Source organism: Branchiostoma floridae, chromosome 1 (genome assembly GCF_000003815.2).
Source record: "Branchiostoma floridae strain S238N-H82 chromosome 1, Bfl_VNyyK, whole genome shotgun sequence".
NCBI lineage: Eukaryota > Metazoa > Chordata > Leptocardii > Amphioxiformes > Branchiostomatidae > Branchiostoma > Branchiostoma floridae.
The window spans coordinates 10,850,850-10,863,159 of NC_049979.1; the positions used below are offsets into that span (position 1 = coordinate 10,850,850).

General features: G+C 42.9%; 2 protein-coding genes across 3 annotated transcripts in view; both read left to right on the forward strand.

Annotated features, from left to right (window-relative positions):
* LOC118419671 (protein stum homolog) overlaps positions 1-5,683 on the forward strand; it is a 20,091-nt gene extending 14,408 nt beyond the window's left edge. Inside the window, exons 3-4 of the mRNA XM_035826189.1 lie at positions 2,887-2,929; positions 3,491-5,683. Of these exons, the coding sequence (XP_035682082.1) occupies positions 2,887-2,929; positions 3,491-3,497 (50 nt within the window). The 3' untranslated portion in view covers positions 3,498-5,683. The remainder of the gene's footprint in view (positions 1-2,886; positions 2,930-3,490) is intronic.
* Positions 5,684-7,647: 1,964 nt separating this feature from the next.
* LOC118425755 (protein stum-like) overlaps positions 7,648-12,310 on the forward strand; it is a 7,013-nt gene continuing 2,350 nt past the window's right edge. Inside the window, exons 1-2 of one of the 2 annotated variants that reach the window (XM_035835230.1) lie at positions 7,648-9,780; positions 10,274-10,462. In XM_035835230.1, coding sequence (XP_035691123.1) covers positions 9,090-9,780; positions 10,274-10,462 — 880 coding nt within the window. In that variant the 5' untranslated portion in view covers positions 7,648-9,089. The remainder of the gene's footprint in view (positions 9,781-10,273; positions 10,463-12,310) is intronic. The other variant, XM_035836032.1, reaches the window with a different exon arrangement.

Sequence of the window (12,310 nt, forward strand, 5' to 3'; positions counted from 1 at the left end):
ATAGGACGTTCTTTCCGGCTGGTAATGCGCAATGAATCTGAATTGTGTCGTGTCGTGCCAGCGCGTCTGGCGCTTGTACTTGTAGCTAGCTGTCGCGGGTGTAGAAGGAGTGAAAGGGAAGGCCCACGATCCACATCAGGGAATGACTAGCCTTGTAGCCATCCCGTTCTAGCTCCAGTACGTTACTCTAATGTCTTCTCTGGCGAATACTTGGCATGGAAGACATCAGGCGTGTGAACGGAGCTGGAGTAACCGCGCAACAGTGACGTAGATACATAACTTTATCATAGACTAGCAACGTGCTTTTAATCTTGATTGTATCTCCCACGTGTATTCGTTCAAGTTATGGGTGCACGCTACCATAAACTGTTGCTCACTTGCAATTAGTCTACTGGCATGAATTTGCAATAAACTACACCTTACATCTGTCCACGCTTCAAAACAGACCAATGTGAAATTTTATAATGAGCAGTGATGAGGCGATTGTGCGTGGGAACAGCAGATGAAGAGGATAAACACTATGAACAGATTTTGAACAGCTGAGCCGCTCCCACCTCTTGCGCCATATGTAAAATCCAATACGCGCGTTCACGTGTGGGAGCACTTGTCTTTTTCATTCCCAAGCTTCAGCGCGACGTTCTGTGCTGCTACGTCCATGTGCCGATTGCAAGAGCACTACATTCTAAGCCCACGTTGTATGCTTGAGGGGCACCTTAGAAAACGAATCACGTTTCGCTTAATAAGCTTGTCCCAACGACGGTGGAACTAATACGAGAAAATAATTGGCAGCGCTGGTAGCCGATTGTTACAGGTAACGTAAAAGTTAAACGTCACCACGCACCGTCGATCCTGCTCAGTTAGAATGGTAAGAAACGACATTGTTATGGTGAGTAATATTACTAATAAGAGGGTACATCATGAGTTATCGTGTCATCACATCGACAGCTACTTCAACGCTATCAACCACTTCCAACAACCATCACCACCATAGATTGAGCATAACGTCACCAGTTCCCTCAATTTCTAATGGACGGCCAAATGCGAGCCATGATTTGTGTTTCGGTGAAGGTTCTCCTCGGTGATGTTATCGGCCCATTTCTCACTCTGCCTGTCGGCCATTATTTCCCCCTCCATGCAAGACCTGTCAGCTTGTCTTTACAGGATACAGCGAATAGCATGTAAGGCATTTCATGGGAAACACATTTAACGTACATTCTCCCTTTCCGTCACACTTATCACTTCATGATGATCGCATCGTGGTTCTCAAATCCTCATGAAATGCTGCTACGAACCATTAGGGCTGTGACTCGCGCACAAGGAAAAAACTTTTTGAAAACCCTGCTTACAGCTCGAGGCAGTAATAGTTCCATCATGTTGTTCAATAGTTCCAGTCATGGAAAAAGTTCAACATAACGTTCAACATAACGTCGAGATATTGAACTTCTAAATGTCAGCCCAGCCGGGGAAAACTCTTTGGGGCCATTTTCTCCACATGGAACCTAAACTTTCTCCACATGGAACCTAAACGCTACTCTATAATGTCTATATGAGAACGGTATATATAAGCCTCCGTCGGTTAATATTGAGCATGGGCTTTTGCTAAACGCCCCTATTGGAGAACGACAGTCTCTGTCAGTCACATAGGTCATAGCCGGTGCGACTAGCCTTAGGAAGACGAAAAATCGTCGTTATCTTCCTGACCAGGAAGAGTAACTAAAATTCTACGTCTTCCCAAGGCTAGTCGCATCAGGTACATAAGTCACAGGTCGACTCTTTTCTACGGATCCGCTTTTCCTGAGCACTGTGCATTAGTGTAGCTTCCATTGAGATGCAAAAATATGCCATTTATCAAAACAAATCTCTCTCTCTCTAGTAAGATGGAATACCCATATCAAGCTCTGTTAACGCTGTGGTACTATGAAATACCAATCTACAAATAATACCTATCAAGGGACAAAAATGAATTTGTAGCAGTCGGCGAATGAAAGGTGAAAAGTCCCTAGATGTCGTGTAACATATTACAAATGTAACTTTCTGTACAGTGAAGAAGTACCCGTGAAAGGGAGAAAACTGCGCTTTGTTATTTGAATAGCTGCAAACCTTATAAATTGATGTGAAGTTGTACTGGAAATAGCGATACCTTTATCAAGGGAGAAGGCGAAGTATTAGGTTTGACAGGAGCTGTGCTGAGTTATTGAGGTTAGCTAAAGGGGTTTCTACCACTGACACTAACTGTAGAACTATACATACGGTTGGTAAATCAATGTATACTCTTTATCATACACAACCATCACACAGCCCAGAGGAACGTTTCGGTAGCTATTCTACAAGCTTCCTCAGCGCATTAGTTACTGCACCTAGCAGGGTGTGTGTGTGTGTAGATCCAGTAATTATTGCCCTGAGGGAGGTAGCAGGACTTCCAAAACGTTGGCTGGTAAATTCCTCTTTTACACAACCTTTCGTACCCCGATAAGTCATCTGTAGGTTTTATAGTCATAAATAAGAGTGTCGGCGTTCTGAAGCAGGATTTTATGTTTTGTGATGTCCATCACTGCGAAAATGGAACTCTACGTGCAACACCATATAAGGCCTACTTCACATTTCCTGCCCGGGGCCCGGCCGGGCTATTTGCGGAAACGAAAGATAAAAGTTCATGCCAGTAAATATATGCTCAGGGCATGCTGTTAAATCATTTTTGATCCGTTTTGTGTTTCGTTGTCTTTAATATCGTACTTTTAGTTCCCCAAAACTGCCAGACCGGGCACCTTTGTAGAAATGTGACGTTTTACGTATACAGTGAAATCCGGCTTCAGAAGAAATTTTTACCTACACAAATAAACAGTTGATTCAAGCTAGTATCTCAGTGTTGTCTCTGTGTTTCTGCAGGGCGGAAGGGTGAGGAGCCCGTGTCAGTCATCGAGCGATATGAGTGAGTCGTCTGCCTCCCGTTCTGAGCCGGCTAACGCACGTGCCTCCCGTTCTGAGCCGGCTAACGCACGTCGTGTTTACTCCTCCAGCTGGTGCTGAACAAGGCCTGCTGTCGCACTGATATAATCTATACGGACTTGTTCGGTCGCACACACATGCACGATGCCTGCAGAGTAGGTTTTGCTAAGCTCGCCTGCCCTTGGTGGCATTTTGTCATACTTTATTTATTGCTGTCCGCTGTGCTGCTCCATGAGAGGCATGCATTCCCATGATTTGTTGCATTCCTGTCAGGTCTACAGCACTGTGCCTGTGAAAACCATGAAAGGTATGGTACTTCCAGAAATGAGGAATGACTGATCTTATAGTAGGAGTATTATTTCTGATCACTTTCAAACTTGTGGCTTTTTGTTTGCTTGTTTGCATAACCGGTAAACTGCGTCAAGGAGAAACACGCTGGATTTGTGTGCAGGTGTATGTAAGGTTTGATCCACTCACACCGGGATGGACCTCTACTCTTGCACTAATGTTCTGGGCGAACATGTGTGTGTGTCATTTTTTTCAGGAAATGAAGACTTTATGATGAAAGCGGACGACTCATTTCTGTTTGCGGTCTTTATCAATATAATAATGTGCCATTCGTGTTGAACTTAGCTTTTGGCCTTTTGGACTATGTGATCTGTAGGCTGGTTGTTTCTTATCTACGCTGTTCAAGACCGTGTTCACAATGGTGTCGCTTCAATTCGAATTGCTGTCAATTCGGTTGCTGTCACAGCTGCTATTGAAACAAAACAAGCCAATTGGGTGTTCACACCTCACGCTGCTTGTCAATTTTAATTCAACCCACCCAAACCACCCCGAGATTCGAGAGGTGGATTGCATCAACTCGACTCAGTCCCAAACTTGGCAGTTCACATTAAGAAAAATCGGTTCGGTTCGATTCGAATTGTCCCTTAAAGCATAGTTCTTGCCTATCGTGGACAGGGCCTTATACTACATAAAGAACTTGAAGATGTTCAAATTATGTGTTCTACTTTCACGACAGACAGATCGACAATGGGCATTACTGATTGCTAACTCAAGCTATATAGTAGTCTTTCAAAATTTCACAATTTTAGAAACGTTTTTGTCCTCACACGTAGAATCAGGGTAGAAGACTGACGTAGCTCTGGGGCTTCAGCAAAGAGTTGATGAACAAGTTAAATAGACATTTGTATGTATACAGAATGTTCGTTAAGTATAGTACATCATGAATTGCTAGATTTAGAAAGGAGTCAACTGCTGGGGACGCACTAAGTTGAAAGTTTGAAGTCCAGCGTGACGTTGTGTAATGATCGGTCCCCGAATATGACTGAACTAACGCTAGTTCACCTTTATCCGCGTGGTAACCTATATAAGTTGTTTGTATTTAGGGATATCAAGTTGACGGACGGTGGGTTTAAACTGCAATATTTTGGAAATAGCACAATATGAAACCACCGTCATCTGACTAGATATACCTAATGATATATACTTAGTTGTTTTAAAGACAACGGATATAGGTTACCCCGAAGATAACTGAGGTGGAATAGTGTTACGTAAGTCCCCGTGAACGAAGTCCATCAGCCTGTGGCACGATAACAGCTGAGCTCCAAGCAGATGTTGGGATGGGAGATGGTAAGGTCCTCTCACTGCAAAGCTACCCTACCAGCTGACAAACCATCCCGGCAGTCAGAAAACGTCACTATCATCCATTCCAACATCTGCTTGGAGATCAGCTGACTCACATTGACTCGCGCTTTCTTGGCGATTTATGACTGACATGATAGTTTACTTATAGATATAATGCAACGCAAGTAGTTCGAGTAAGGCAAATTGTAATTGTTGTGGAAGGGAAGCCACTGTGGACAGATACGTTTGTGCCAGAATAAGTAATGCTGTATGATAACTCGGTTCGGTGTAACTAACAATGTAACGTTGCATAAGATGCTATTCTGGAAAGACCGCAAGCCAAGCCAAACATGACACAGAATAAAGTCTTTCCTGTTTAGACCTCTAGTATAATGCCGCTATACGGTTTTGCTATGATATATGTGAGGTAAGTTCGGTTCAAAGTGCGGATGGATGCCATCTTACTCAGTACGTAAAATTTGTATATCTAATAAATCAGATGTAAGACTTTCTCCTGACCGGTGGAACACATTATTTCCGTTCGGCGTTATTAAGAAAAGCTTTAATAGTAACAACAACGTGTCTACTCCCGCACGATATAAATAAACAAACCGTGTAGAACTCTCCTCACGTTTTGGCAGCTGTCCGAGTATTAGGGATTGTACAAGCACGTTCCCCGTTTCAAGTGGGGTTGAAATGCGCATGTGCGACGACAGGAGTTGTGAAGGCCCATGACTTATCACAGCTTTCGTCTTGACCATTGTCTCGGTTTGCATAACAATATCCAGGCGCGATTTGTTTATGTCTCTGGGGCCTTCACTTTTGACATATTACCCATAATTCCAGTCATTGCACATGCGCTTATTTTAATTTCTGTGACAATGTTTCATCAATTAGACTATATTGAAAATGGTGCTGTGGTAGACATTATAGGCGATTGTGAAATGCTGTACGTAAAAGGGAGGTGCGAAAGATGACACCGTATGTATTTTGACACTTTGTAAAATTCTGTAACATTTTTGAGGTTTGATGAATATTTCTTTATCATTATCTATATTTGTAAGATGAAAACGAGATGAAATAAAATGAAGTGTTTGTAATGTCTGAACGTTGTGTCTGTGTCATAATTGAAGGATTTCCTGTTATAGGGACCGCAACAGAGTTTGGGATTTTCAGAGACCCGTCATAAAACTAGTGTACCATCAGAAAACAGCGCATAATAGCCCCCCCCCCCTCCAACGGATGTTCAAAAGGTTCTACTCGATGTATTACCTACTCTCCAAGTAGATGTTAGGCTCCGGCTGTTTTTAAACGTTTTTTAGTCGTTTTTATCAGGCTTTCTATTTCGTATTTTATCTTGCTGTGTCAAAACCTGGCGTACTTCAAGAAAAATGACAAAATAGAAAGCCCGATAAAAACGGCTAAAAAAACCTTAAAAAACAGCCGGAGCCTAACCTCTGCTTGGAGAGTATGTATTACCCGTGTATTTTTGAGACTTTCTGTACATATGTCTAGTGGTGCAAGTTTTTTCCTGGGGCAGGTGAAGAGAAACCACTTACTATGCGTAAAAAACAATAACAACAGTTTAAAGGTCTCACACCTCTGTGAAACGTTCACTATACATCACTTTATTTGTTTAACAAGAACATTACAACTCAGCACATTGACCTAATGATAGTTTCTCTCTAAACATTGATAGTTTCCCGTATGTCTTGTCTGATCGTAGTCAATTGATTATGGAAACAAGTCAGCATTGTTGTATGGGATGCCCTCTGTATTACCTTGTTACAATTTCAATAAAATAGAATGAAGTAAACAAGTTTTGATTGACATTGTGTGTGTCAATAGATCACTTTCTCACTCTTCCGACGAACGTGACAAGCATAAACTTACATAAGAAAATACAAAGAGACAGATGAAAAACAATCCCTCCCCGTGAATCAGATGTCTTATTCACCCCATAATCTGGACTGTCCCGTCTGATTAACGCCTAGTTCTACCACCTACCAATAACATAGTCTCTACCAGACTCCGGATCGCTGGAAAAATCGTAGAAATGGAACAAATAGAGGAGTAAGCCGGCCAGAGGAATATAGCCGGCTAGGCAACAGCACGCGATCCTGGGATCGCGAGCTGTTCCCTGGCCGGTTATATTCCTCTCTATTTGTTCCATTTCTACGATTTTCCAGCGATCCGGAGTCTGGTAGAGACTACCAATAACACAAGTTGTTCAAAGTTTACCCCCAAATGCCTGGATGGTTCGTCTTCAAATTGGGTATGTTGTTAGGGGGGCCCCTTAGCGGGTTGTTATGGTACTACATGGACATGCTAGTGTCATGATCTTGAGTGGTAGATATCTCTGGGAAGGGAGAGTAAGTCGTGTGCCCCCCCCCCCCCCCTAGTTTCTTCATGCGTTACAAAGTCTGCTCAACTACCCAGCTAAAAAGCCCCAGCATAAGTAACTATATGCCGCAGATTTGGCAACTATAACGTTATATTGGCAAACATATCAGTTATACTAGAGTACTCTTTTGCCATAGAATGCCATCGTCAATTCCAAGGTAAAAAACAGAAGATGTTGTTGGATATTTCTATACTCTGTGTGTTTTGTCATTTATTCAACTTTGCTGACCACTTAGATTTTATAATGAAGGCAACTATTTTTGGGGTCAAAACAAGCTCGCATCAGTTTAGGGGTTACCAGAGGATGCCATCCACATAATCAAATCAACGTGGTCTTAGGTAAAAGACGAGAAATAAGCTGTGTTTGACTTACATCGGTCGGTGCAGCTGTAGTTATAGCGTCGGTTGAGGGTCCCTCTGACGGTATATCTGTTGTCTTCAGATCAAGACTCGTGTCCGATTCAGGCCCAGGTCACAATGATAGCACGATTGACTGTGATGGATGTTTTATGCACGGTACAAGCACAGTACGTCGTAAGTCGGGGAAGAACGAGTCGGAAGCAATGGTTTAAATATATGAAGCTGTGGTCACAAGGATCGTAGTGCATCGCACGATGAGGTCATAAGCCTGAGCGTACCTGCGTCAATCGCAGGTGAATCATAGTAAGTCGGGGAGCCTCCTATGACGAAAATAGAGCTGAAATAGATTTTGAACATGTTCAAAGTATCTCTATCGTCATACGATTTTATTACCTTCATAGCAGACTTCATTACGTCCACTTTTTTCTACTGTTGACGTTAAAGATTCATAAATTTTTAGCATGTTGTAATAGTTTCAGTTTCCCCAGATATTGTCGATGTTGACGAAAAAGGAAACTATATCAGTCTCAACTGTTCACAATAGCAACTAGAGAACAGCTCGCCTGTAGGAGAGCCTGCCTTCAAGGCTAGGCTTTCCACGTGTCAGATTCAGTATCACGCACAGGTGATGCATACAATTGTTTGATGGCTACATACACGTGGCTTCATACTTAGATCAGATCTCAGCTCTCGTCGGTCTCGGGTTAACATATCATCAGAAAAAAGCATAATATGATTTTCGAAAAAGCATAAAGCTAATTCATTTGTTTTTATGATAAACGTTTAGCAACCAAGATCACAACATTTTACTCAATGTTTGATTTACTTTATATCATAGCTACCTACCCTTAAAACAAAAGCGAAATAACTCAATCTGAGCTCGGTGTTCATTGCCTTCAGCATTTGGATCGTAAACAATTTCGACCTTTGGCATTTTCTTTGGAGTAGCGACAATTATGATCGTTGGTTTGCAGACATAGCTCATTAAGTTTTAATTTGTTTCCCAGATATACAAATCTTGCTTTTATTGCACTCGGCTTCTTTGGTAGTGCCTCGGTCGTAATAACCTACACACAGTGACATTAAGAGGGCTTCTAATATTAATCTAAAACATGGGTTCCAAAACTATTCAAATACATAGGTTCGTCTTTTTCTAGTTTCTTGGTGATGTTGACAATATAGTTTGAGATGTATTTGTATAATACATCTATGGTATGATCAAATGAATTTCTCAGTACATGTGGTAGGCATAGATTCAAAGTGAGGAAACTTTTAAACCCCACAAAAACTGACCCGGAGAGAAGGCTACCTCGACATCTGCTTGAAGATAAACGCGCGTCCGGCCGGTGCACCTGTGATAGTCATAGAAAGGACCGTTTACTCCACACTCCACTTTCTATACACATCCCCAATGGGACAAGTGGAAAGGATGTCGATTCTTCTCCCGACAAAAACGACTTTCCACAGGGGATACACAAACACAATAGGCCATCCCGCGGGGCATTCAGGTGCGCCACAACAGACCAATGGTGAAGTGTCACCGCTATCCACGTACTCAGCACTGCGACGGAATTCAAGCGCGTCACGAATTTATCACCGTCTCCTTCCGCACGACATCACGACACGGCTTGGAGTCAATAGATTGCCAGGAGGACAGCGTTTCTCTAAGACAGGCCGAACAACACCGTGATATATCTGTGTTGTGAACTCAACACAACCTTTTCTGCTGAAAAGAACCGGACAGGTAAACAATGGGTGATAAAGAGGTGCTAATAGGTAAGAAGCCCTCGTTGTCGAGGCGATCCTCTCAGCAGAGATTGAGAAAGAAACGCCCGAGCGTGTCGACCATCTCGGAGACCGGTTCTCTGAGTGTTGACGGTACAGCGCTAGTGAGACTTCCCCTGCCCGTTGACAGACAGCATCGACCAGTCATGGATAAGCTGTCGAGACAGGTGTCCATCATGAAGTCCTCGGGTGCGGGGAAGCGCGGTTCGGGGAGGAAAGTTTCCATTCTGGACCCAAAGACTCTCTCTGAAGGTCCGGTTGAAGGAATCAAAAACCCGGCGTTAGACGAGAGTGCCGAGACGCAAGAAGAACCTGCTGCCCAGGCGGAGTCGGAAAACCCTCCAGTTGAAGAGACAGCCGTACCGGACGCAGGAGAAACTGGAACCGGGAGTAAAACAGGCCAGGACGACAGAACTGATGGTGCAGAAAATGACAAGGAGGGGGGCAAACAGGAGGGCAAAGTAGAGGACGGGCAACAAAATGAAGAAGCGCAAGAGGACAAGTCTAAATCTTCTGACAAGAAAAAGTCTAAGAAAGAGAGCAAGAAGGAGTCGAAGAAGGAGAAGAAAGAGAGTAGGTTAAAGTCGTTTAAGAAATCCTTCTTGAGGAAGAGCTCGAAGAAGAAGGACGATGACGAGGAGGCCGCTGAAAAAGCAGGTAAAAACAGTTCTGTACTAGTAGCGTTCTAACACGCCATTGCTTCCATTGATGTACCCAGTACCTGCCATTCTATTATGTTATATCCATTCCATAGTGTTTTAGGACTATATATTAGAATAATAGTTTAGTACAGTTGATAATAGGAGAGATCTAGAATAGCTTCACATCCGTACATCGGTAGGTTTTGTATGTGTTATTTCTACTCGCCTGCAATACGTTGTGATCTACTACGAGCACTGTTAAGCACATTTGTGTTAAGCATTGCTGTCATAATTATTATATATTCATAACTTGAGCTGATCATACCACATGCTTTCATAAAAATCTTGGTGAAATACTCATCCAGGTATGGACAACCACTGCAAGATTTCGATTCAAGTGTCTAAAAGTTTGGTTGGTCTTCCCCGTGCGGTCTGGCCGGTGAGATGTCATAACTGCCATTTGATGATTTTGCCTGATTTTGTGATATTATACTCCGTCCTGTGCGCAGAAGCTGACATTCCCCTTGTAGATATAGACGCAGCGGAGGCGCAGCAGCAGAGCCACAGGAAGAAGGGCAAGCGGCCGTTCGTCATCAGGAGGGGAGGGGACGACGACGAGATGAAGCAGGTCATCCCGTACATGCCCCTGCCGCTCGCCATCGTCTGCTGCCTGCTCAACATCTTCCTACCAGGATTCGGTCGGTATCCGCGCTGCTCTCCACGCAGATCGATATATGTGAACATACAATTATATACAATTAGTTACCTACATTAATGAAAGTACATGTATCAATATATCAGCATGTTGAGTCTAGGGTATCATTTATACAAAACAAAAAATGCACCATGAATTGTGCCAACAGTTACAAACCCCCTTAACAATGATACATGATTCATAAGCCATGGCCATTGAATCATGATTACACAAGGTTTAATATTTGAACAAACGATTAGATAAAATGTCGCAGTAGTGAAAGTAGCAATGAATACTGACATAAAAAAGACCATTACATTACTCGGGATGCAAACGAACTATCAGTTGTCCTTGCCGTAGAACAGCCTTAGAGATGAAAGGTCCTGGCTAATTCCTGGTGGAAATAAGTAAAAAAAATCCAACACAAGGAAAGAGTGCCAATATGGCAAAACCTTGAATTGAGGCGTGAAACACCGATCGTAATGATAAGTCGTGGTCTTACATCTACTTGAAGATTTGTTGTCCGGTGCGTTACAAGTGTATATACTGGATAGTGCCTACGTCCGAGGATGTGATCACTCGGCTTACATCGTTTGACAAATATGACGCGTGGTTTCTGGCATGGTTTCGTTCTAATGGCTTAACTTATTTCAAATAATATTTCGCAAAATTGGAACTGTTCCTTGCATTCAGAGTGTTGTATTAGAGTGTTGACAAACGATCTTAGGTGGCCTCAAAGGAGAAACCCATTTGTCCGGCGACATCAATAATTCAGATACCTAATTGTGTTCCATCATCATCCATAGTCTCTTTTGAAGATAATATCCTTACGCGTAATACTATTGTCATATTCATACATTAAGTCGACGCGTTTTGGCAATTCTGCTTTGCTGCTGGGTCTTTGAGGGGTTTCACTTGCCATCGAAATCAATCAGAGGGATACGGCGGGAGCAGGGCGGGCCAGGAGAAGACGTATCCTTTTATTGAATTCTTAATGGATCACTTAGCGAGTCATTGTCTGCTGTCACAAGACATGCCGGTCACTCAGGCAACGCAGGGTACGTTTGAAGGTCAGCCTGCATGACGTAAAAGGAAAGTCTGAGAGAAATCCGGAGGGAAATTTGCACTATTAGTGGTGTGGTGGTAATATAGAAAGCAATTAAGTTTGTAACCAATTCTACACAGAAGCGTGATGGATACTACATCTTATTGGGCAGGATATATCTCGCTCTTCTCAAGCAATCCCTCGCACGTGTGCAAAAAGTTGTAGAAATCGGCCAAAGTAGAGTAGCCGATTGGCAGGATGACTTATCTGAAAATCGCGACCCCCCAGCGAAGCTAGAAGTTTGTGAACTAAGGGTAGCCGATCTCTACATATTTTTCACTCAAAACGATAGATGGTAACGTTACCTGCATATAGAGCTTACTTTCACTGTTCATGTCTGATTACTTACGACGGTTTGTAAAACAAAAGATGGTCACACGTACGTATATCATTAGAATACTAGTACGTTCTTGATTCAAAAGCATGGAGATGTTTAACCCATCTAATACTGTATTGTCAAATTTAAACATGATTTGCATTATATGTCTTCATTCGTCGATGAAGGTTAACCATTCAGGTGATAAAACGCACAGGGTACTCAAACAGCGTGATAGTTTTGTGACCTGTCAGACGTTTAAGGTAGCATCCGATACCTTTCGGCAGTGGCCAAAAGGTAGTGGATAGGGCTGGGTACAAGTACAGTTTGGACCGATTTGAAAATGAACAGACGGTCGGCATACTCTCCAAGCAGAGGTCGAATCGCGCAGATATAGTAGTAGTCGAAAAAAAATTACACTCGCGCTCTTT